The sequence below is a fragment of the Galeopterus variegatus genome, unplaced genomic scaffold (genome assembly GCF_000696425.1).
Source record: "Galeopterus variegatus unplaced genomic scaffold, G_variegatus-3.0.2 Scaffold2609, whole genome shotgun sequence".
NCBI classification, from domain to species: domain Eukaryota; kingdom Metazoa; phylum Chordata; class Mammalia; order Dermoptera; family Cynocephalidae; genus Galeopterus; species Galeopterus variegatus.
In genome coordinates, this window is record NW_007728720.1 from 33,769 (window position 1) to 60,258 (window position 26,490).

Consider the following 26,490-nt stretch of genomic DNA (forward strand, 5'->3'; position numbering starts at 1 on the left):
CGAGGGTTGCGATCCCGTTGCCGGTCCCCGGTCCGGTACAGGGGCGACACTGAGGGTTGCGATCCGTTGCCGGACACGGAAAAAGACAAAAAAAAAAAAAAAAAGACATATTCCTTAGAAAAAGGTAGACTCTACCGAGGAAATCCAACTCTAGAAAATTAGTGAATTCAGATAAACTTTATGAGAATGATTACTTATTTCCCAGCAAAACAACTGCATCGGTAGCAAGTATGGAGAAGAGAAGATACAGTTCTCTAACTGAAGCAATGGCCTGACATACGATGATGACAAAAAGAGATTGAAAGTGTGATTCTTGCAGGCCTAGCTTATTTTTTGGCTAGGCAGCTTTCAGGAGAGGAGGTGCTGTGGGAACTGCTTTTGCTCTGTTGACCAAAATCCAGCATAATTTCCTATGCAGAGATTCCAATAAAGAAAGTCATGCCAGGCCTCCCCGGTTCTGTCTGGTCTTAGGAATCCTGAGGCCTGGCATGGTTCCCTGCTGGTAGCAGACATTAAGCCCCACTTTAGTACATCTTTGTATCCAGAGAAGGTGAAGTTGCAGCACCCTGAGTATCCCATCTGTTTATGCTTGATCTTTTTGGTTTTAGCTTGGATCTTATTAAAGCATTGATCCTTTTGGGAGGGGTAAAATTGAGCTGTGATTAGACATATAACCTGAGTATAAAGGAAATATATGAGAGCATATGTGATAGGGCAGAGGGTGTGGACAAGGAGCCACAGTTTAGCAGCATTCTTGGCTTTTCTCATTGTGGAGCTTTTCAGAGTAGCTGACAGTACTGTGGCTAACTTGATCACTTCTTTTCTCTTTGAACAGGGCCACCCTGGACCGCCAGGCCCCAGAGGTTCACCTGGCCTGGATGGCTGTAATGGAACTCAAGGAGCTGTTGGTTTTCCAGGCCCTGATGGCTATCCTGGGCTTCTCGGGCCACCCGTATGCTGCCAGATCTTTGCACTCTGTTTCAAATGACTTTGCTTGCCTTCAAGTGTGCCCTTTTTTCTGCCTCTCTGGAAACCTCATTAAGCTTCTGTGGGGCAGCCACTGCAGTCCCTTGTCTAATGTAGGAATCTATGCTGTTAGCACCAACAGTAAAAGTCTAAAGAAGAATACCAGTTGCAGGGGGGTGTACACAAGCTACACTACTTAAGGTTGCCTTTTTTTTTTTTTTAATGCTGCTTTTAGAGTTGACAAGATTGTGAAAAGCCTGTAGTAAATTTCAGAACAAAACACACACTTAGACTATTTGACATTTTCCCACATCAGATGATATTGGGAAGTGCTTGGAAAGTTTATATGGGATCATGGAAGCACTAACTATAACCAAAGGGCTTGTCAAGCTTGGTTGATACCAGTGGTTCTTAACCAGGGATGATTTTGCCCCTCAGGAGACACTTGGCAATTATTATTGATATTTTTAGGTGTAACAACTAGAGATGTGCTACTGTCACAGGACAGCCTGCCCCCACCCCCAACATTAAGGAATCATTTGGCCCAAAGTATCAATAGTGCTGAGATTGAGAAACCCTACTCTACAGTGACAGAGCTTGCCCCCCACACACACACAAACATCATAACCCTTGGTTATGGAATGGATAAGATACTTATTGGATACCAGGCTGGCCCCATGGCTCACTTGGGAGAGTGCGGCACTGGTAGCACCGAGGCCACGGGTTCGGATCCTGTATAGGGATGGCTGGTGCGCTCACTGGCTGAGCATGGTGCAGACAACACCGTGCCGACGGTTGCTATCCCCTTACTGGTCAAAAAAGAAAGATACTTATTGGATTCCTGTGTCACCACTTTTATTTAATTTCATTCATCCAGGCAGGACTCAGATATTTGGATCTAAAGGATCTCTAGTAGATACCATGTCCTTGAAAAGCCGATTTTACACGTGGCTGGAAAAAGAAAAATAACATATTTCAAGCCCATTCTGAACTTCACTTGAAACAATCTAAACTAATGAGGGTACTTATGTGAGATATTTAACTAGAAATCACACCATTCATTAGAAAGACTTCATAGCTACATGAATTAATTGGCACATCACTGGAAGAACAGCACCATTGCCTTCAGTGACCAGGTTGTGGGTGTGGGCATATATGTGAGAAAGTGAGACAGACAGACAAAGCACAAGCCCAGACTGGCATAAAGGACATTGACATCTAAGGACCAAACCAATATGCAGCAGGGTGGGGGGGCAGGGGTAGAGAAGGATGTATGCCTATCATGGCTGTGTGAGTCACAAAGGCCTTCAAACATTGCCATGGCAACAGGGGAGGAGAACAAAACACTTCTGTGTTGAGAATGGGAATCCAGCAAAGCAAGGAAATGCCGCCCCCAAGAGGGAGAAAAGAAATCTTGAGGTAATAAACATCCCCTGACAGACAAAAAATAATAATAATAATAAGAGACCTCACCTTAAGCCTAAATAGGAACTTGGGCCTATATTTTACTAAACCAAACCTTACTCCCTGCTGAATACCAACCGGATGTCCATTCAATTGGCTTCTTTGAGGCTTCTTTGAAGGGAGTAATGGCCATGAGAATAAGGGGAAACAGGAGTGTTAATAAAAGGACACTGGTTTATGCGTCTGGGACCACATTGTCCTTTATTATACCAGTGATCCCTGCGCTCAAAGAATCTATCATTCAATCAACGCTTCGGTCCCCAAAGCTTAGGCCTACCCCCAATACTAATCCTGACTTCCTCTTAGGTGTAGAGACATTGATTTTCCCCAGTAGGACAAACTCTAGCAGATATTAGCCAGCATCTGCCACTGAGACAGCAGAAAATCTGGTTGAAAGACTGGGGCTGGGTACTTTGAGCTGTTTTCCATGTTAACAGTGAGATAAACCAGCCTCTTAGACAGGTATTGAAGCTGAAGTTGTGTGGTAGAAGCACAAGATGAGGGTGGTTTTGCAGAAAACTTTTAGACCGGGGGCTTACAAACAGGTCCACGTGGCCTTTGCCCTGTAGCCTGTTTTTACATATTTAAAGATTTAATAAAGAAGAAGAATATGGGACGGAGCCCAGATGTGACCCAACCCACAAAGCCTAAATTATTTAATATGTGGTTCTTTACAGAAAAATTTTGCTGACCTGTGTCCTAGACAAAGGCTCTGTCAGTTACTTATACCTGTGAGGGGTAGAGTAGTGAACGCTAGGCTTATGAATTGTATGTGGTTGTTCAGACCAGTAGTCTGAATAGATGTAAAGTCTTCTACTTTCTAACCCCATCCCTTTACAGACCTCTGACTTGGGAGAACGGGTATACAGCTTTGGGGCACAGAACTGCACAGGGGATCTGCTTTGCCCCTTAGCACAGCCAATTCGGCCATAGAATAAGCCACATAATTTCAGGCTCTGCTGTTCTATCCTGTATCTGATCAAATCACGCTATTAACAAAACTATGTGTGTGTGCATTTCTTCACAAGTTTTTCTTATTATTTTACTCAGGGGCTTCCTGGTCAGAAAGGTTCTAAAGGTGAATCTGTCTTTGCTCCAGGTAGTTTCAAAGGAATGAAGGTAAGAGCCTCTAAGGCAGACAGCTCAGTAAGCTGTAAGCCAGGATTGGGCCCCACCTCCAATAAAAGCATTTCCAGAACTAGCATCTGTGTCTCTATTTAAGGGGCAGACCAAGCTGGATTTAAAAGGATCCAGAGCTTTTTGTGGTGGAAACATTGACAGAAATGTTTGCAACTATACTGTCAAAGAGATTTGCTTTGTAGGAGCTACACCAAAAATAAGAGACAGATCAGCAAACAGTTTCCATGGGTATCATTTTCTTTGACAAGCCAAGACATTTCCTGAAGGAAGATACCTTTTGTCTACTTTAGGATCCTTGATGTCTGTATACCTTGGTTTGAAGTCATGTATGTCTCTGCCCATCTCAGCATGGCCACCAGCCCAAAATCCTGGCCCCACCCTTCTCTGTCTCTGCACACCAACCCATTACCCTAGCTGGGCCCCAGGATATCTGCAGAAATTGCCCATCGGCTCTGCAGCTGGCTGGAAACTTTCATCTCTTCCCAGAATTGACAAGAATCTTCTATATTCTTGTGACTGTACACTTGGTGTATACTGCCTGATATCCTGTGGGGCCTCGGTAAACCCTGGATCTGAATGATTGACCCTATTCCCTTGCAGAGTGGGAAAGGAGCCGGTCATTGCCCTGGTCGCAAATGGGAATCTGCGTTTCCAGCATCCAAGGGGAACATGCACCAAGCTCACTTGGCTAATTGATGGCACTTTTCTGTCTTCCATTGATTCACAGAGCCAGGGACATAGGGAATTGCTTTGAAAGACAGTGATGGGAATGCGTAGCTGGAGAATTGGAGAAGACCCAGGGTTTGGGCCCTTGACTATAAGTGCCATAGCAGAAAATAGAATGTTTGAGTTGGGAAAGACCTCATGATGGTCAGATTCATACTGCTCATTTTACAGAGAGAAAAACTGAGGTATACTGAAGCTATGTGACTTGCACAGAGTCACAGAACCAGTTCACCAAAGAGCTAAAAACGCAAGCTATACTCTTTCCATGATACAGAAAACTGATTTTTGAACATAAGCCAAGTAGAGTAAGACTAGCAGGTGTCAAAATATGGCTATTGTCTTAGCAAACATTGATTAAATGGTTTTGCCAAGAATCAAAGAGGCCCCAGATCCAGTGGAACACAGCAATTTCCACAAGATGGTTATATTACACATTCATGCAGTGATTTAAGATGCTGCAAAGTAATTAAAATGTAATCAGAGACTGTATGCTCTGCTGATTTTCCCTTGAAATGTCTGATTTGCATTGTATACATATGGGCACAGATTCTCTGGGGATGAAGGCACACAGGAAAGTAGCTTTGCTTTCCTCCAAAAAGAGCAGGAAAATCACCAGCCCGCAGAAGCAGTTTCTAATTGATAAGTTCCTAGCAAAGGTGAAAATTAATTAATCCAAGCAAAATATGAAATCCTGTTCAGCCAAGGCTGTAATATTTGTCTTCTGGAGACCAGATTTTTTCTTAGGGAAAAAAAGTAAATGGCTGAACATGTCCAATTCATGCATTATTTAAAACACGAGAACTTGACAGAGGGGGCCCAAGCTTCATGATGTGTTTTTGTCCCCATGAATCTTCAGTTAGTTGTCTGATATACCATAGGCTTAATTTATTAATCTCTTCAGTGTCCTGCTTTTGTTTGTTTCTCAGGGGGATCCTGGCCTGCCCGGACTGGATGGAATCACTGTAAGTTTTTACTTATGTGTTGAGCTCTCAGTGTTTAGTCAACAGATGCCGATGATGCCTTTTCATCCTTCTCTATGGTGTTTAAAGGTCGTTATAGACCTTCGCAGAGAGAATCTAGAGAGCTGAGGTAGAGTAAATCACGTTATTGACATGTTCCAGATGAGAAGGTACTGAGAGCATGAACTGTCTACCTCAACTTGCACAAGAGGCAGATTTTCACGCTTTAGGCCAGGGACCTACGAATTCCCTGGGATGTATTAGGAAAGTATTTTGCTTTTCATCAGCAAGCATTTATTAAGTGTCTTCTGTGTGTTCAGTGCTGTGGGTAAAGCAAAAGTACAACACACTTCTTTAAAAGGTGTTCCATGCAGAAATTCCTTTTAGGGACTCTTTTGATAATAGTGAGTCCATAAAAGGCTGTGAGTTGTATTAATAAGAGCTTTTTTTTTCTTTGAGATTCCACGTTGTCATCACTTTCTTTTGAAGTAGCTAAAAAAAGCTCTTTCTTTCTTCTTTCCTTCCTCCCTTTCTTCCTTCCTTCTTCCCTTCCTTTCTTTTTTCAGCCCTCAACAGATATTGAACACTTACTAGCAGCAAAGTGCCGAGTGATCCCTGAGGCAATGTAGACAGAGTCCCTGCCCCCAAGGATGTGAAAAGCTAGTAGGAATGTAGCATGAGTATTCCCCAGCAGCTTAAAGGGAAAGATACTGTTCACCTAAGGATACATCATGGGAGACTTTATATCTAAGAGAGTGAAGGTAGCTTCTGAGAAGTGTGGGTGGTGTTTACACTAGCTGGCAGTGGGAGGGGGCTTTCTAAATAGAGTAATGAAAAAAAAGGTAGGCAAGAAACAGGATGTGTGCAAGCACACAGGAAAACAAGGATGAGTATGGACCAGTGCCATACAGGTCCCCTACAGCTAAACAGAATTGGCTTAGATGGTGTGCTCATTATATCTGGAGAATAGCATCCACTGTATATGCTGCATAGCTTCTCTTAGGGATTCATTTCCCTGCCCACAAAGTTACAGTGTTTGTCCACATACACAGGCACGACACATAAATCACTTCAATTTGGGGAGAGCATGTTTGGTGGCCAAATAAGAGATTTGTGATCAGTAAGGAGACCACAGGTTAATTATTTTCAAAGCAATATTCATACTATCATTCACTTCTGGGTAACCTTTGAACCCCTCCTTTGTCTTCCTCCTGTCTAAGTCCCTACCTCTCTTATCCTCTCCATCCCCTACCCAGGCACATAGCACCTTATTCCTGCTGCCCCGTTGCAACTGGGCCAGACATTTCTGCATACTATCTTTCTCTTGAGATTTCACTGTCTTGCTTTTTAGTATTGTTGTTATTCAGTTCAAAAGTTTTTCTAATTTCCCTTCTGATTTTTTTTTCCTTGACCCACAGAATATGTAGAAGTGTGTTGTTTCATTTCCAAATATTAGGCAACTTTCCAGATATCTTTTTATTATTGATTTCTACTTTGATTTCACGGCAATTTGAGTGCACACTCTGTGTGATTTCAATCCTTTTAAATGTGTGGAGGTTAGTTTTATAGGCCAGCATATGGTCTATCTTGGTGAATGTTCCATATGCACGTGAAGAAAATATGTATTCATCTGTTGTTGGGTATAATCACCTAAAAAAAATCCATTATGTCAAGGTAGTTGATAATGTTGTTTGGATCTTCTGTGTCTGGGCTGATTTTTTGGTCTAGTTCTATTTTACTGAGGGAGGGTTGTTAAAATCGCCAACTATAATTGCAGATATGTCTATTTCTCCTTGCAGTTATGTCAGTTTTCACTCCACATATTTTGAAGCTCTGCTATTAGGTACATAGACATCTAAGATTGTTATGTCTTCTTGATGAATTGACTTATTTTATCATTATGAAATACCCCCTCTTTGTCTCTGGTAATATTCTTTGTCTCGAAGTCTACTTTATCTGATATTAATGTAACTGTTTTGTTTTCTAAGTTTTTCTTTTTTATTTTTACATAAAATGCAGTTTTATTTTGGTTTAAAGCATTTATCAAAATGTTTTCCAGCTTACTTCCAAAATTTTTATTTTCTAGTTTTTATCGGTTTTTTTTTAAATTTTATTTTGTCAAAATATCCTTTTCTACAACACTTTAATAGGAAAAATTTTAGAAATAGAGCAAAGTTGAATGAATGTTGCAGTGAACACCCATACAGTTAATATTTTAGCATACTTGCTTTATCCCACTTCTGTCCATTTATCCATCCCTCCATGTGTCCAACAATCCATCCTATTTTTGATGCATTTCTAAGTAAATTGCAGAACAGTACACATACTCCTAAATACTAAAACCTGACTATCATTAGAGTTCAATATTTGTTTCCAGTTTTTCTTTTTATATAAAATTTACATGCGATGAAATACACACATCTTAAATGTACATTTGCTGAATTTTGACAAATGCATAGTCCTGTATAACCCAAACCTCTACAAGTATTAAGGTATAGAACATTACTATCACCTCAGAAAATTCTCTACTGCCCCTTCCCAGTCAATCCCTGCCCTCAGCCCACTCCACAGGCAGCCATCGTTCTGATTTTTCTCCATTATAGATCCGTTTTTACCTGTTCTAGAACCTTGTATAAAAGGAATGATATAACATGGAACCTTTTGGGTCTGGCTTCTTTCACTTAGCACAATGCTTCTGAGATTCATTCACATTGTTTCATATATCAGTAATTGGCTACTTTTTATTGTGGAGCATTTATTTCACTGTATGAATGTATCACAGTTTATTTATCCATCCTTGTGTCAGTGGACACCTGGGATGTTTCCAGTTTTTGACTATTATGAATAAAGTTGCTATCAACATTCTTGTTCTTGTGGACATGTATATTTTCATTTTTCTTGGGAAACTGTCTTGCTTTTTGACCTCCATAAAAACTTGCCTCTCTAGGGCCCACAAGGAGCACCCGGATCTCCTGGAGCTGTAGGACCCATAGGACCACCAGGATTGCAAGTAAGACTAACTTAAGCCTAATATATGATCATAATATTCACATGACTATTTTCCCTACCATGCCATGGGTTAAATGTGAGCCAGTGTAATTTAGGTCCTCCTAGTGGAGAAAGGCAACCTGCATTCTTGGAGGATTAAAGTGAAGCATGCTTTTGCTAGGAGCTATTAGCTGTCTTTTTTATCAGAGCCTTTCTGACCGCCCAGTCTATGCCTCTAAAGCCTCCTCGTCTAGCTCACCTTAAAGCATTGCCCAAGGATGGCAGACCCTGACACATCTATTGCCACCTTCCACTCCCTCACCCATGACAGATGTTGCTAATTAATCATACCACCGCCACCATCATCCATCCTGAACACCAAGGAAGTTTCAAAATCCTTCTGAACACTGCTCCTTGGACAGTTCTACCTACCTGTCTTTCTGATACTAAATATTTGCCATCACTGGTATAGAAAGAGCATAGCCAGACATCCGTGTGCTTCTGGGAAGGCCCTGTCCCGAGATTGTGCTCTCCAGTGCGTGAAACCTTACCTCTGGTTATTTTGGCTTAGCTTCACCAAAGATCACTATCTAAAACTTTTTGGCCTGTTGGGAGGAATGACACGTGAAGTCTTTACTACCTTAGCATGAATGTGGTTACCAGGTCAATTTGGGAAATTTCAAAGGAGATAAAAAGAAACCATGGGAGAGGAAGCTAGAATCTGCTATATTAAAGCCAGGCTACACTAAGTGGGGAGGGGGGCTTATCCCCAGTGACTCTCAACATTACCATGTTCTTTTTGACTGAAATGAACAAGTGCTAACTCTTTTCTTTATTTTTTTAATCCAGGGTCCTCCAGGCCCCCCTGGTTTCCCTGGTCCTGATGTAAGTATACTTTGTCTTGGGTCATTTTGCCTCCTACTCCTAAGTACTCTGGTTTCCCCAGAGAGATACTGGTTTGGTTAAACCTACTTTCTAGTGAAAAAAACTGCATTCCAATTTAAGTTCCTGGAGCTCGTTTAGTAATTGATTTTTTTTTCTCCCTGCACCCCTGTGCCCCAGGGGAATATGGGGTTAGGTTTCCAAGGAGAAAAAGGAGTCAAGGTAAACAGAGTTTGGAAAATATAATCTGTATTCCTTATGCTCTGAGAAATATCTCTACTTACACACATGTGCCTGCTTGTGTAAGGGGATTTGGTTCTTTGTTTCCCAACCCACATAGATCCTCTGGTGGGATCCCTTAAGGGCTGCATGTGCACATACCACGCAGAAACTGTTGCAGTTCTTTTTCCTTCAAAATATTAGCCTCTCCCTGCTTCCTACCTGTGAAGTGTGTATGTATTACAAATATACTTTCTTGAAATATATTCCTTCTGTTCCTTCCACCTGGGTATTTCCCTGGTGTTTTGTATATTCTGTCACCTTCTCTTTTCTCTGCTTCCCCCTTCCCTTCGTCCTTCCTCCTCCCCCCTTCCTCTTCTGTTTCTCTCTCTCTCTCTCTCTCTCTCTCTCTCTCCTCTATCTTTATTCCTTAACCTCTCTTTCACCATTCTCTTTTATTTCTCTTCTTCCCTCATTTCCTTTGTATAAATTGTATGGTGATTTGGGAGCTTCAAACGGGGCTGGGAGCTTCCCCTCCCCATGCCTCGTGGCTGTCTCTTGTGAATTGCACTACTTTCTGAAGGAGCAACTCCAGCTTCCAATGTCCCAACACAGACTTCACTGCCTCTGCTTGTACTCTTGGCAAGAATTGGACCAATTAGAGTCTGGTCATTGTTGGCAAGAAGTAGTCCTTCACCTTGATCAAACCCCTTTTTGGCTCTCTTCTGAGCACCCTCTCATGCATGACCATCACACCATGAACCTTTCATCCATCTTGCTTCCCTCTGTAGTGCTGGCACAAAATGCACTTGGTCAGGCTTATAATTCTTCTCATCCCTTGGCAATGAGCGTTTTGTTTCCTCACTGCTGCAAGGGTGAAGAAGCCAGAGTAATGGACAGTTTGTTTGTGAATTGCATCCAGAGGACAAACCCACGCTCTGGAAAATGGTCTGTGTGGTTTACACATTGCTTGATGTTCCCTTTGATCTTACAGGGGGATGTTGGACCCCCTGGCCCTCCAGGACCTCCACCATCTACTGGGGAACTCGAATTCATGGGATTTCCCAAAGGAAAGAAAGGATCCAAGGTAGTGAACATTTAAGAACAGGAAAAATTAATAAACATTTCCTATTAAAACCAAAATTCAATTGTAATAACCAGACTATACTGGAAGAATAGAAGGTTCTGAGCAATGGATTTTTGTTTGGAAGTGAGGATGAAAGCCTTCTTTGTTTTGTCCCTTGTGAAAGTTTCTAAAAAGACTGAATCTGTTATGTGATGTGTAGGTATGAGTGTGCCTGGATTTCTGAGTATTTGCTTAAGTGTTATTTTCTCTGTTTCAGTTTTGCAGATTCAATTTTTAATATGCTGAATAACTTAAAACAAACATTAAACAGTTGGGGTTTTTTCCTCCTAACTCCTAACCCTCTCAATACTTATGTTTTCCCCAAATCACTGTGACAGAACACATAGGGTATAAATGGTTGCTTTTGAGTTATCTTTTTGAGGAAGTTATTTGCCCTCAAAACTTGACCCTGAAAATAGAAAATACTGTTACTAAGTGGAAATAGATGCCCTAATTCACCTGACCTGAACTGCCAAGGCTTAAGCTGTAGACCCATTTAACTGAGATATCTATGTACATGGTTGTGTTTGAATGGCTGTATGTTGTTAAGGTGTGCAGGTATCTTTCAGCAACCTATATTCCCTTCCTTCGTGGGATTCCTTTAAATTTTGTGATTCTGTTTCCATGGCCAAGAGGCCCAGGCAGGGGAATGTGTTTAGCCCCATTTCTTTAATTTTATCTTTGTGGAAGCAATAGCTCCAGACCCCTCCAGGTTTATAGAAAGTAACCATTAATTTGGGAACAGTCTGGGAACATATGAGAAATTGCTTCCCTGATCATTCTAAACCTTCAGGAGCCCTTTCATGGCACATAAAAGATAAATTACCATATCAGGGAAAGAAAAATTAGAATGTTATGTGTCCCTATCCAAATTGTAATTGTTACCCTTTCCCAAAACCACTGATTTCCTTACATCCTGTAATTTGTTCTTCCACTACAAAGAGAATAGATAACCAGGCTTTCTGTCTCCCAGTTAGCCTGAGCATTTGAGATTCATAGGCCTTGGTCCTTCCCACACCTCAAAGAGCTCCCTAAATTAAGTCATTCTGGTACGGCCACTAGTCAGGGAACCTGGAGAATCTGTACTACTCTTTGGTGCCTCAATCTTGACACCCATTGATTCCCCACTCCTCAGTCCAGGTACTTTGAGGGAGCCATCCTCCTTTATGTTCACTGCTTCCTGCTGCTACTCACTAAGCTTTGGTTGATTTTTCCAGGGTGAACCAGGGCCTAAGGGTTTTCCAGGCATCAGTATCCCTTCAGGCTTCCCGGTAAGTCTCCCTATTTCGTCAGCATGTACTCTAGGGTCTGATTGGGCAAAAGCTGTAGCAATAGAAGGATAACAGGAAGACCTCTCCCCATGGTTATTGCAGAGAATGCCACCATTTTCATTATTGGAAGGCATTTAATTCTTGTTTCTCGAACTCATGGGGACATTACCATGATTCTCCATGAGGCTGTGTATCTTAGAGGCTAGTAGTTCAAGCTCTAGGCTTGACTTCTGGTTTCACCAGTTTCTTTCTTTTTTTTTTTTTTTCCTTTTTTCGTGTCCGGCAACAGATCGCAACCCTCAGTGTCGCGCCCGTACCGGACCGGGACCGGCAACGGGATTGCAGCCCTCGGTGTTGCGCCCGCACCTCCGGCCCCTGGTTTCACCAGTTTCTAACTATGGGAACTTGGACAAGTTTTTTTTAACTTTTCTGAGTCTTAGTTTTCTAACCTTCAAAAAAAGGGATAATGATGGGGGTGGTTATGAGGAGTAAATGAGATAATATGCAAGGAAAAGGCTTAGTATATATATGCCTGGCACTTATCAATTTTTCAGTAAATGATAGATAATCTTAGTAATCCTATCTTCTCTTTCTTATCTGCCTTTCTAGCTTCGATTCTTTCATTTAACATATAAATACCTTTTGAGGGCTCCTATGTGCCAGGCATTCTGCTCAACTTGGAGGCTACAACAGTAATTAAGTATAAAAGTCCCTGTCCTTGAGATTACATTTTAGTGGGGGGAGTGATGGATGAGGTAGACAATAAACAAGTAAACAGATGAATGAATAAGAAGTTTATATAGTGGTGATAGTAGAAGATAAAAAAAGGTTAAAGTGATGGCGTGTGAATGGGGGCTACTTGGGACAGAGTGGTCAAGAAGGGCCTCTCTAAGGGAGGTGTGAACTGAGCCCTGCATATTACAAGGGAGAAAGTCACATGAAGATCAGAAGGAGTGCTGAGACCTTGAGGTTGGAAAAACGTCAGCACATTTGAGGAACAGGAAGAAGGTGATTGGGTGGAACCAAGTGAGCAAGCTCAAGAAACAAGCAGAGAAGTTAGAGCCAGATCATGGCCACCTTCGTAGGTCAAATGTGGCTTTTATTTTAAGTGTAATGGGAAGCCATTCTGACTTGCATTTTTAAGATCATTCTGGCTGGGGGTGGGGTGGGGGAGCAAACACAAAGGCTATTGCAGCAGTCCGGGTGAGAGATGGTGGTGGCAGCTTGGACTACGGTGATAGCAGTGGAAATGGAGAGAAGTGGATTAATTCAAAATGTAAAAATATTAAACTTTGTATTATGGAACATTTCAAACATATACAAAGCAGAGAAAGGCATAATGATCCTCCTGTGTCCCATCAGCCAGCTTCAACAATTAGCAACTCATGGCCCATCTGAAGCAAATAAAATATATCATTTCATCATAATATCTCAGTATTTCTTTTTTATTTTTTCCTTTTTTTTTTGTCTTTTTTCGTGACCGGCAACGGATCGCAACCCTCAGTGTCGCGCCCGTACCGGGCCGGGACCAGCCACGGGATCGCAACCCTCGGTGTTGCTCCTGCCCCTCGCTCAGCCAGTGAGTGGCCGGTCTGTATGTGGGATCCGAACCCTCAGCGGGAGCGCCACCGTGCTTCCCAATCGGCGCACTATAGCAGTGCGCCACCGGGCCGGCCCAATATCTCAGTATTTCTAAAAGAACCTTTAAAAACATAGTGACAATATCATCAGCAGCAATTAATTATCAGTAATTACTTAATATCAGTTAACAAGGAAGAATCTAAGTTTATGGTTGTCCCACAAATACATATATATATATATTTTACAGTTACCTTGTTTGAGTGAGAACCCAAACTACACCAATACATTATATTCGGTTGATTTGTCTCTTAAATTGCAAGATGTATTTTGAAGCAGTAGCTGACAAGATATTCATGGACTGGGGGTAGGGATCACGAGGGAAATGGATGAGTCAAAGATGACTAGGCCTGCCCCTGCTTGCTGGCACAGTGGGGACGGATGACTACCGTCCTTCTCTACAGTACTTTGAGATACTTTGGATCTCTCTAAGTGGCCCGAGAGCAGAGCCAGAAGCACAGAGACAGTAACACAAGAGCCAGTAGTAACACAACAGCAGTAGGTTGCTCCCATGATGATTCCTGTTACTCCATAGGAACAAAGGGGCCTAATCATCTGTTCAACGTTCTTGACTTTAATCAGTTCTGTATCTAATGAATCAGAAAGGAAGAAAACCCTGGTGTTGGTGACAGAACACCCAGACTTTAGATCCAGCTCCAGTTCTAGGAGTAGGACAAGTGGCTGAACCTCTCTGTATATCCATAATATGGCAATAGTTATACCTACTCTTTTGAGGCCCAACTAACAATGTCTGTGAAGTTTCTTTACAAAGTATAAAGCTCTGTTGTCCAATAAGATAACCACTAGCCATGTGTGGCTGTTGAGCCTTTGAAATGTGACTGGTCTAAAATGAGATGTACTGTAAGTGGATATACACTGGATTTCAGAAACTTAGTATATTAAAAAAATCTAAAATAGCTCAGTAACAATTTTTACTTCAATGTTAAAATGATATTTATATTTGGTTAAATAAAATAGGTCATTAAAATTAATCTTATCTGTTTGTTTTACTTTTTTAATGTGGCTACTAAAAAATTGAAAATAACATAGTAGCTGACATTATATTTCTATTGGATAGCACAGGTATAAATTACTTTGCAAGGGGGTTTGGGAATAAGGTTTGCACCCTTCTTCATAGAGCACTTCACGTAGATGCTATTCCCCGGCCTCATCCCTGTGAGGTAAGCAAGTTGAGCCAGGCTTATCCCTCTCGTACTGACGAGGAAACCAGAGCATGAACGGATGAAGAGGCTTGTCCAGAGTTACACAGCTAGTTATTAGCACAGCTGAGATTGAAATTCAGCTTTCTTGAATTCCAGCTAAATCAGGGCTTTTCCCCCATACCATACTGCCCCCTACAGTCCGGTTTGTTCTAGTCACAGTGATGGCAGTGTTTTCATCTCTAAATCGCTTAAGAACAGATTTTATGATCTCTGGTGTTATTGGGTTCACTGGCTCACGCTCCCTCCCTCCCCTTCCCTTCCACGTTTGACCTCAGAGGATTTCCCCTGGGGCAATTTCAACTCGCTCCCCTTTAGCCTGTAAAAGAAAAAGAGACTAACTGACAACAATGCACGGTGATAAATTGCAGTATCATGTTCAGTATTTCCAGTGTTTCAGCGTGAGCTGAAACATGGAAACCCCAGTTGTAAGGATATCAAAGCTGGAAAATACCTCCCTTTACACAGAACAGCATATTTTCATAGGGTAGGAATCAAGAAACCAGAGTTCTCAGCCCATTTTGGCACAGATTCAGTGGGTGACCCTGGCCAAATCATGTAACTCCTTCTGTCCTAATATCTCTGTTTAATGGGAATATTCATAGATACCTTGTATGCCGCCTAACAGAAAACTTGTGCAGAGAAAGATGGTAACATATTTGAGATACTCTGGGCTTCTCAGAGGAAACACACTACTCAGATCTAAAGCCTTCACATCGGCTTTCAATTATCCATGCTCGCTGAAAAACAAGGCAGCGCTGAGGACGGAAATCTCTCGGGAATCCAAAATGTTCCCTTTAACCATTTGTTTCCTTCCCATCTGAGCCCAAATCTTTGCAAAAGACAAAGTGCCCAACGTGACAGATATGTGCCTCACTTTCTTTCTCTTGCCCCCTCTGCACTGACCAGACATCCCTGATTTTCTGGCTCAGTCTCAGCCTCACTCACTTTATCCCACTGTCCCCAGCAGCATACTCACACTTGTAGGTTACAGGTCCTCCCGTGGAGGTTGTCAGAGGGAATCATATACCCATGCACCCTCTAACCAAGGGACCCGCAAACACAGGGGAAGGCAAAATGGGAGAGATGAGGGGAGGGAGAGGAGTGGAAACTGGCAAATCCTGAGGGATCTAGTGAGTGGATCTGAGCTAACTGCTGGGTAGGTGGGGTTCTCCTTCAATTGAGCCTCCTCAGAACCAAAAAGCACCAGGAGGAAACAGCTAAGCTAGTGTGCTAATGAGGCATTCTGGGCCATGGGTGAGTAGGGACGTGGGAGAAGTGGTTGCACACCCTCGCGAGGGCTGATGGGACGGGTCCCAGGACATCTTGCTAGAACAGCTTGTTCAGCAGGATCCCTGTACAGTGCCTCCCTGCACTGGGAGACAGGCTGAGCCTACAGCATAGTGTCTTGCCAAGCCTTTTATCTCTTATTGGCTCTAACCCACACACACACAAAAAAATCCTTCTTTTAGTTTTTCCTTTTTACATTTTTTCATGTATTTATTTTTGTTTAAAGTATAGCACAAGCTCCCAGACCCCCTCTCTGAGAAAGCAAGAATCCAGAAGCTCTTTTTGCTTTTGAAGAAGGAGTACAAGGCCCTCTTGTATTTATAACTGTGGGCAAAATAGGTGGAGGGCATGAGACAGTTTCTGGACATTCTTTCCTTCACCTTTTGCAAGTTTTTTCTCTGGGTCATTATTCCATTCAATTCAACAAGTATTTGCTGGGCCACTTTGTATGTGTTCAGGCTGCAGTAATATGCCTGGAAGGGATACAGAAGAGAGACTGATATAGGACTTCTGCTTACAAAACTTTCATGTACAACCAGTCTTGGCACTTTAAGGTTTCAGGGCAGTGTGGACTATGCAGAGCTTTCACAGGACAGGTCAGGGAAAGCTGCTTGAAGTGTTCGATGGCAGAGGCCAATAGACACCTTCCACCAGGTGGCAGTATGCCTTGGTTTCCTATTTGAGATGCAGGAAAACTAAGATTTCAAATAAGTTTGCATTCGGTTTGACCCACGGGCCCTTCAAATTAGAAATTCTATTCATCATGAGGGCTGGCTATTTGACACATAGCTATAGATGTCGAAAAGAGAAAAGGCAAGGGGGAACCAAAGCCTGCTTTCAATTGGACCCTTCACAGAACCCCCCCCTCCCCGCCCCCTATAAACAGACAATAGAACAACTCATTTTAAAAAAATAAAAACAAAACCTTTGGGCCTAGAAAACCAAGGGAGAGCTTTCAGTACCCATGGGAATGCATTGAGTATGTAAGAGGAAGAAAGAGCTACAAGTGGGATTGGAGCAGTGCCCTCATACCAGCTGAGCCAGGTCACATCAAGGGAACAACGGGAGATCTGCCACAACATTTAGCATTCTTCTCAAGCTTAATTTGAGAAAGCTTCACTGCCTCCTTCACTCTCACAATAGACCTAAATGTTGTCTGTCAAAATCTATACCCCAAAAAGTACAATTTTAAACAACAACAAAATGGCCTCAGTTCAGTTTTCCACGAAAGACATTACCCACTTCGGTAGTGAACTCTTCTGTATCTTCAGGCCTGGGCCCAAAGGGGAGGAAGCTCTCTCTCACTCACTCTGCTTCTTGGATCCCTGCTTGTCCCTAGAGAATCCCCATGTCATACCCATGGCTGCAAGTCCTCACCTCCTATGAGCAGAACAAGACGGATTGGAGACCATCTCAGTTCCCATTGGAGTGCTCCTAGGGCCAGGCAAGAGCCCTACAGTCCCAGTATAGGAGTTGCAGGGTTCCAGACCATGCCTATCCATGCCTACACAGAAATACTCTTTCCCACTGAGAAGGATGACACAGTCATCATGTCTCTGAAGGGGAAAAACTCTTCCTTCTAGTACAGAGCTGGTTTGAAATTACCTCCTTGCTTTGGATGGAGCCAGGAGACCTATGAGAAAGTAAATGTTATAACATGTGCTTTCTTTCTTGCTTTAGGACTTTGAAACTATTGGAGAAAAGGGAGAAAAAGGAATCCCCGGTTTGCCAGGACCTAGGGTATGAACCTGGAATGTTGCTTGCCTGGATCTGTCAAGTCACTTGGTCCATTTTCTTTCCTTTTTGCTTCTTTATGTAATGTAACTTAATAGCCACCTAAGCTTCTCTTGTTTCTCTTCCTCAACCCTCTGGCAGGTTCCTAAACCTCCTCCTCTCCACTCAGCCCCATTCCCTTGACTGAGTGGCTCCCTTGAATAAGGAATGATGTACCCTTACTCTAGGTGGCTCCTCAGCCTATTTACTCTCCTTGCCCTCATGCATAATTATCTTCTGGGCTAAAGAATGATGTGAGAGTTGTCTTGCTTTCATTCCATTCTATTCCGTGGGAATGTGGGCAGGGGAGTGGCTCAGGAATGGAAGAAAAGGGCCAAGTGCAATCATCACAGAACAGAAACAAGCCTGGGAAGTTCTAGAATATAGTAAGTGATGTTTGGAGTCAACAGTTTCCAGTAATAGTCTTACTTCAAATGGAGAGATAACTATTAGGCTCTCTAATTCCTAGCTTCAAGCACTTAGGTCTTGAGCTATAAGCAGTTGGCCAACCTTAGCCTTAAAGAAGTAACATTTTAGAGAATTGTGTTTTTAGTTTGGCCATGAAATTTAAGAGTCTTTTAACTATTTAGCAATATTCATCCCTTACCCTGCCATTTCTTTTCTCTACTTTTCCTTCTCCCTTGTCTTGAAAATGCATAATCACCTACAAAGAAAGCATTTGGGGTGAAAGACAAGAGGCCCTCCCATACTCTATTTAAAAATCCCCTGGCTTGGAACTAATGCAGACTAAGTATAATACCACCCAGCCCTTCTACCAAATTCCACTGACTACTTAAAATGTTTCCATTTGTTTAGTTCTTAAAGAATGCTCCATGTGGCTATTCAGCCTGATGGATTAGTGCTTAGAAAGAAGTCATTAAGCCGGGCCTAGGGAACATTCTCTTACCTGATTTTAGGAGCTGCTAAATCCTGAACTCAGTAGGATAGCTTTGTTATGTTAAGTCTAGCAGCTTTTTCTAGTGTGGGCTATTATTAATCTTTCTAAGGTGTGGCTATTCTCTTTGCAGGGTCCCATGGGTTCAGAGGGAGTAGAAGGCCCTCCAGGGAAACAGGTATTTTGGTTAATATCATTAAAGCCTTGGTATATAAAATCCTAATTAAAAGACCCCCTTGCTTAACTCAGCATGGCCAAAGGGAGACATTTCTTATAAGGCAAACAGTCCACTTCCCTTTTACTGGTATAATCTTAGCTTCTTTTGTTTTCACTCAAGAAAATGGGTATCAATTGTCAAGTTTGGTTCCTTGCCATGCCATGATGTGGTCATACATCTTTGGCACATTATCAGGGTCTAGCAAGGCCAGCCTCCTTGTATCCATCTCTGGCCTTGTGGCCCTCGTATTTCTTAATGTGGAAGTTAGCTGCCTAGTGCCATACTGCCTTCTGAAAGACTTCACAGCTTCCAGAATCAGTTAAAAGCTGTACATACCCTGGAACGCTAGCCAAGATCCCTGTGCCATTTGCCCTGGCCTAATTCAAAGACCAGCCCCTCTCATGCTCTTATGTTTTAAATTCAGTAGTAACTATGTTTCTGTCACAGGGCAAAAAGGGCTCCCCAGGGTTCCCCGGGCTTAATGGACTTCCAGGAATTAAGGTAATATTGTTGGGAAGTAAAAATCCAGGGTTTGGGAGGTGGAAGGGTCTTCACCTCCCAAAATGCCAACATACAAGATGAAGTGTTTTAAATATTTTGATGTTTTAGATGTCAGTATTCTCAAGAAATGTGCACAACCTACTTTGAACACACAAAACTGATGAGCATTCCTTAGATACTACTTGATCAGTGGTAAACTAAGGGGTGGGGGCTGGTGGGAGCGAGTCTGTCCCTAAGAGGAGGAATATTTTATTACTGACATTGTGTAGAATTGCTACCTTTTAGATTTTCTTACTGTTTTTAAATCCTCTACAGACAATGAATCCCCTTATTGGATTCCAGGTGCAGGCAACTCCCACCACCCCACCCTGGATATGCCACTGTATCTGCTTCTGGTACCTGAGTACCTCTTTGGGGAGAATTAGGACTCTTTTGAATTCCTCTGCCTGTCCTCATCAACTAATAGAGTGTAACAGTAGCAGAGTCCCAGGCCTGCTGAGGGTAGAAAAAAAGTTGAAACTCTGCTCCTTCTTTAGCAGCTCTTGGGTCCAACCATGTTGTCTATGCCTGTGATATATTTCTCAGACCCACAAACAGATTGTCCTTGAGTAGGGTTGCAAAATAAAATTGGGATCCCTTGTCCTTGACAGGTTTGCAAATGAGTGTCAGGCCTCTTGCCTGCTTCATGTCACCTTCATCTTAAATTTATTGAACTTTGAAAAAAAAAAATTATTGAGCTTTGAATTTAACCTACGGACTAGTTGACCCTGGAAATCAGGGGTTATCAGGGGTTACAGAAGGAGGAACTTTTCAATTTCCTGGGGGTTGGCTTTGAGGGCACAAAGATCTTTTGTGTTGAGGGCACAGAAATATTTGTGTTTATCGTATTTAATCTCTGCAGGGTGAAAAAGGTGGCACTGGCCTGCCAGGCCCAGACATTTTCATCGATTTGGATGGTGCTGTGATCCCAGGTGCAACTTTTCGTTGATTTGAGTAGAGAAGAAAAGACAAGGAGTTAAATTCTATATCACCTGTAGTTGTTAAAAGGATACTTTGTTAGCCACTGGATTGCCTCTACATCCGACACTCCCAAGGGACCCTTGTGGGTCCTGAGCTTGGGGAATGAAGTAACTCCAATCCCTTGGGCAGAGAAGCCAAGACAAGCACCCCATTTTTGTGTTGGGTCTACCAAGACTAGGATTTGGGTCAGTCTGGGCCTGTATTTGGTAAAAATGGTTCCCCTGGTGATGCTTAGGGAAGTATTAATATCCTTCCCAGCTGGGTTGACTTCATCCCAATACTCTGGGACATGCAGGGTCTCATGTAGATGATCCCATGCATGCTTGAGCTTGAGGATTTCACAGGACATGGAAAAGTATCTTCGGCTAAGGGAACAAGTGGTTGAGAGCCCTCAACAGTATGATGCTGAGAAAGTTTGTCTTCATCTCTCCTTGTCATAGTTATTATGTGTGCCCAACTCTTCCTTTTGCCCTCTCCTGAGATGCGGATGCCCAGTGTCTCCAGCTATTTCTTGCTCGACCAAAGTCTTCTACTATAGTGCCTCTTCCACCTGGGTCTCCTAACTCACCCCTTCTTCTTTTATCCTCTCAGGCCCATGCTGTGTCTGGTATTAATAGTTGACAGTGACTTCCTGTGTTTTACCCCCAGCAAACCTATGTGTATAACATAAATAGTGGACTTCAACATCTTAACACAAATAGTGGACATTTGAGGCATTACAGCAGATTAGTAGTGGTAGAACAGCCTTCCTAGTATTTACCAGAACTTATCATGAAGGCCAGCCTTGGCCAAACCAGCTCTGAACGCTAGTGGAGCTTTGGCTCCTCTAGGTCCATTATCACCCGAGGCCATTAGCATCTGGATGACCTGGCAAGGACAAGAAAGGCACATCTAACCCCAGAACAGCTTCCTGCATCTCTTCTTGGGCATATTGTGGCATTTGTGGGCTTCCTCTGTGTTTGTTTACTGCTTTTTTTTTCTTTTTGCTGCAATGCCAGGTTATCCTGGAGACCCCGGTGAACCAGGCCTCCCAGGCCTTAAAGGAGATGAAGGCATCCCAGGCCTGCATGGCCCTTCTGGGGTTCCCGGCTTCCCAGCTTTACCAGGTGAAGCAAACTAACCCATCTCCTGCATAGATCAGTCCTCTATCCACTCTGGTTCCCAGCATCATCTTCTATACCTCTGGGTCTGAGCACACACCTAGCCAAAGTCAAAGGAACGGTAGACTACAGTAGGTTCCCTACTGCCAGCTCAAGGCTAATGTAAACAGGAATAGGGTCTGGGTGAGCAGCTTTTCTTTGACTTAAATAATGTACCATAGCTGAACAGGCAATCCCAGACTTTCACTGAGGTTTGCAGAAACCAGAGGGACCCTGGTTTGGGCTGCTGGAGCCCTATCACTCTTCTGTGGATGTGCCATCCCAGCTGATGCTTGCCAAGAGGGTCTAAAAAAGTCCAGAGGAAAATTTGTGCCTAGACCCTCACTCTTGACTTAACTCAGGCATGATGGTCCTAGGATCCTATGGGTGACACCCTTGAGCCAATCATCAGAGGGGTGCACCCTTATGTCATTCCGTAGTGGCAGGTGGAAAAAGAGCATGCCAGAGCCTGGGAGGCAGTGATGTCCCAGATACAAAGCCTCAGACATTACTTTTAAAGTTACTAGTTTCTAAATTCCTTGGAGATGGGCCTCTGTAAAGGCACCTGTGCTTTTAAAGCAGCCACTAGGAGGAGGTACAGTTGGCCCCAGCACCAAGGTGACTGGAATACCCCTGAAGAGTAGAGTGATATCATGAGCATTTTTGTGTGGGCTTATCCTTCCAGGTGTTCCAGGTGAACTAGGGCCTCAGGGATTTCCAGGCCTGAAGGGGGACCAGGGAAACCCAGGCCGCACCACAAATGGAGCAGCTGGCCTCCCTGGCAGAGATGGTTTGCCAGGCCCGCCAGGTCCACCAGGCCCATCAGGCCCACCTGGTAAGTTGTTCATTCTCTCTTTGGTCTTGAGACTCAGTTGTGATCTAGACTGCAGAACAGTCATAATTTTTGAGGGAGCCTGTCACAGATGAAACAGCTAGGTCAGGACACATGATAGCTGCAGAGGAGCAGCAATAAAGGCCCCGTCCTCTCTGGTTAGAGCCCTGCCTCTACCAGTTATCGACTACAGCAGACTATTGTTCATCAAGGAACTAACAAGCTAGGGCCATCTTGATGACCGAACACCACCTAATGCCTTCCAACTTTTGTACCCATTTCCATTCCATCCTTCAGCCCCTAAAGCCTCGGTTTTTCAGCTCCTAAAGAAGGAGCATTGGCTTTTTATAGCTTCCCCTGGTTCACAGGGCCCCAGTGGGGTGGGCTGGGAGCCTGAGGTAGGAGAAACCAAGCCTGGATCTTCAAAGTGGCTGCTATAAGCCTATGCAGCCTACCAATTTCCTCTTTTGTACTAAGGGGGTCTTTCTGGGGTAGACACTTGGGACTGCTGAGTTACTGAAGCTACCTTGTTCATTCCCATATCTCCAGTGTCTACTACAGTGCCTGAAGCATAGTAGATATTCCGTCAGTATTAGTAGAGTGAATTCAGCCAAAAGAGGATCCTATTAGCTCCTTGTTGCAGATGTAGGGTCACTGTCTTGGATTTTTTTTTTTTTTTTTTTTTTTTTTTTGTGTTTACTTTTTTTTCTTGAAACATGTTGGGTTTTCTTAAGATTGTCATTTGGGATGCCTCTTCAGGCATTTCACTGGTTTCTTGTTGTTTGGGTCTGGTGTTGGAGAATCTATAAGCCTATGCAGCCTACCAATTTCCTCTTTTGTACTAAGGGGGTCTTTCTGGGGTAGACACTTGGGACTGCTGAGTTACTGAAGCTACCTTGTTCATTCCCATATCTCCAGTGTCTACTACAGTGCCTGAAGCATAGTAGATATTCCGTCAGTATTAGTAGAGTGAATTCAGCCAAAAGAGGATCCTATTAGCTCCTTGTTGCAGATGTAGGGTCACTGTCTTGGATTTTTTTTTTTTTTTTTTTTTTTTCTCCACTCTGGTTGTTGAGCCTTGAAGACTCAAGCCTTGGTCATTGAGCTACTGTGCTGAGTCAGGTGAATCATCAGGCTCATAGAAGCTACCAATCAATCTTTTATGTTTCTTCTCCCTAAAGGTTCAGTACTTGAGACTGGAACCCTACACAACACAGAGCCAGGGTTCCCTGGTCTCCGAGGAGAACGAGGTCCAAAAGGAAATCCAGGCCTCAAAGGTGTAAAAGGTGATTTTGTCCCTTTGAGTTTCTTTGTTGCCCAAACTCCTTAGAGAAAGCTTTATGGGGAATGAACAAACAAACAGCCTTGGGAATCCAAACAGAAGCAATCCTGGATCTTGATTAGGGCTTTGATTATAGGATTATTAGAAATGCTATATTTGGGGATCTAAGACTGAGGCTGACAGTTGAGGTCACACAGGACAGAGTGGCTCACAGGCTACCTTTCCTCCGCTGCCCACCTGCAAAAGCTATTGCTGGCAGCTCGGGGTGTTAACCAACACATGTTGCAACCCTTCTGAGTTTGCAAGGCTGAGGCTGGAAAGCTTGGTTTTCAGCCTTCAGGAAAGGGCTCTAAACAGGTCAAGCCCTGGGTCTGTGAAAAAGCCAACTGGTTCCAGGAAAACAACTCCAGTCCCCACTGATGTTGAAGAACTGATCAATGAGCTCAGCCTTCACCTGCACCGCTTCTCTCCAACCTCTTGCTGCCTTTGGGTCATTTCCCCATTCTTTCCTCTGCGGGGAAGATGCTCAAATATGTCATTGCATTACAATGGTAGCCCAAGCCAGCCTGGAGGAAGAAGTGAACCTGCTAACTGAAGAGAGTTTGGGGGATGGCCTAGGGGTTTCAGTTACCTGAGATCTCTCCTCTCCAGGAATTAACACCTCTCCACAGCATCAAACAGAGAAGTTCTAACTTTCTTCTCTCCCTTCAAGTTGCCCTGTCATAAAATGTCACTACCTAAGTATAGGAGCTGGTTAAGAAATTTCTGAAAGCTTGATCTCTACTATTCAGATAAAAGTAAGACTATTTGAGGGGAAAGGGCATTAAATTGCAAGTCTGAACTTAGGATGTTCATTTTAGCCCTTCCCTGACTCATACAGAACTGGTCTATTTCTCAATACCATTCTCACTCCTAAAACAGGGACAACTCCAGGGCTTCCCCTTCCGTAATTCCATTATGGAATTAGGGCCAGAAGTTTTTCTCTAAAGTCTGGAACAGTGATAGTGATTCTCAAGCTTCATCATACATGAGAATCACCTAGTGGAGGTTATTAAAAATCAGATTCTTGGGTCTGGCCTCCTGAGAGTCTGACTGATTAGGACTGGGATGGGGCCCAGCAAGCTGCCTTACAAACAAGCATCACAGGTGACTCATGCACAAAGTCCATGGATCACACTTGAGAAATGCTTAACTGGAGAACAGACTGTTTTCTTAGAGTTTTGGGGATTGTCCATTTTCTAAAAGTTAGAAGAGGCCCTCCAGGATCTTAGGGGAGTAACCTATATGGGCACCAATTCTCCTTTTCCAGACCATAAGCATGGAAGGTATGGGTTGTTGGGCTATAGTGCTAGTGACTCCCTGACACCTCTTCAAAGGTACTTTGCTGAAATCCCTATCATCAATGTTTTTGGCATTTGCCTCATGTGTATAAAAGTCAGGGGTAAAGAAATTTTAGTGAAGAGAGCCTTTGAGTGGCTTGGATTCCAGACTCTCAGTCATTTAGTGTAGGTCAGTGATTCTCAACTCTGGCTGCACATTAGACTGATGTTTAATCATTGATGGCTGGGCCTCAGCCCAAACTAATGAACTCCAAATCACCAGCACAGACGTACTCTGATGGTGAGTGAACCTAGTTCAATGGAGTCTGTTCTCTGAAGGTATTCTGATTCCTTCCATGGAGTTAAGTCACAAATAACCACTATGAGGTCTTCCTTCTTTTTGGAAAGATGGCTAACTTTGTTTTATATTGCCTTTTTTCCCCCCAGGAGACTATGGTTTTTGTGCTTGTGATGGTGGTGTCCCCAACACTGGACCACCTGGGGAACCAGGCCTGCCTGGGCCACAAGGTCTCATAGGCCTTCCAGGCCTTAAAGGAACCAGAGGAGATCCAGGATCTGGGGGCACGCAGGGCCCACCAGGGGCTCCAGTAAGTCTTGCCAAACTTTGGCCCTGAGGGAGCAATGGGAGCTGTCCTAAAGCTCATAAACAAAAGAGGGGAATAAACAAAGCTTTGGGTTTTTGGTCTGTAACACGAAGAAATCTGACTAGATGGTCTCTAAAGTCCCTTTCTGCTTAAAGTACCTACATTCCCTCCCTTCCTTCCACAAAATTCTTTACATTTACCCAGTACTGTGCTGGGCCCTGAAGATAACACTGAAATTAAGACAAGATTCCCATCTTCAAAGATTTCAAAATTTAGAAAGTATGTACATCATAAATGGGCAATTATGGGCCAGCCAGGTGGCTGACTCGGGAGAGTGTGGCACTGGTAGCACTGAGGCCGCAGGTTCAGATCCTATATAGGGATGGCCGTTGCGCTAGCTGGCTGAGCGTGGTCAAAAAATAAATAAATGAATGAATGAATGAATGGGCAATTATTACCCAAGATGACAACATAATCAAGTGCCTGGAACAGTGCCAAATGTACCTGCTTTAGGTCATACTTATGCAGGGTGCCAGACTTCTACGAAGCCTGAACCTCCTAATTATTCCCTTTTGTTTCTGTATCAGGGCTTATTTGGGCCTCTAGGTCTTGTGGGCCTCAAAGGAGAGAAGGGGGAGCCAACTCTCAGTACAGGATCAGGGATGCCAGGAGAACAGGGTAATCCTGGCCCCCAGGGGTTTCCTGGTGTGACAGGAGCCGCAGGCAAGGATGGAGTACCAGGTTTACCAGGTCTGCCAGGCCTTCCAGTAAGTTGATCATTCCTGGGTAAGTAGCTCTATAAATCCTCACGCCTGATTTGTTTGGGGGGGGGGGGGGGGATGTCTGGTGGCCACTGGACCATGAGACAGGACAGAACAGAGAGACTCCAGAGCATCTTCTTCTGCCTCTGCCACTGATGCATTTTGCTCCATGCTTTTCCTTTATGTAAAGTGGGAATGTTTTTCTCAGAATGGGTCACAGTCTCATTTGATAAATGCTAGTAACAATTGACCATATC

General features: G+C 43.4%; 1 protein-coding gene across 3 annotated transcripts in view; it reads left to right on the forward strand.

Moving 5' to 3' along the window:
- Nucleotides 1-26,490, forward strand: part of COL4A6 (collagen, type IV, alpha 6) — a 62,620-nt gene that overhangs the window by 6,747 nt on the left and 29,383 nt on the right. For all 3 annotated transcript variants that reach the window (XM_008582429.1, XM_008582430.1, XM_008582431.1), the window contains exons 3-19: nt 836-952; nt 3,481-3,549; nt 5,223-5,258; nt 8,203-8,265; nt 9,093-9,128; nt 9,306-9,347; nt 10,339-10,431; nt 11,688-11,741; nt 17,570-17,629; nt 18,691-18,735; nt 19,222-19,275; nt 20,177-20,246; nt 21,294-21,401; nt 22,120-22,269; nt 23,448-23,552; nt 25,315-25,475; nt 26,060-26,239. In XM_008582429.1, the coding sequence (XP_008580651.1) occupies nt 3,544-3,549; nt 5,223-5,258; nt 8,203-8,265; nt 9,093-9,128; nt 9,306-9,347; nt 10,339-10,431; nt 11,688-11,741; nt 17,570-17,629; nt 18,691-18,735; nt 19,222-19,275; nt 20,177-20,246; nt 21,294-21,401; nt 22,120-22,269; nt 23,448-23,552; nt 25,315-25,475; nt 26,060-26,239 (1,263 nt within the window). In that variant the 5' untranslated portion in view covers nt 836-952; nt 3,481-3,543. The remainder of the gene's footprint in view (nt 1-835; nt 953-3,480; nt 3,550-5,222; nt 5,259-8,202; nt 8,266-9,092; nt 9,129-9,305; nt 9,348-10,338; nt 10,432-11,687; nt 11,742-17,569; nt 17,630-18,690; nt 18,736-19,221; nt 19,276-20,176; nt 20,247-21,293; nt 21,402-22,119; nt 22,270-23,447; nt 23,553-25,314; nt 25,476-26,059; nt 26,240-26,490) is intronic.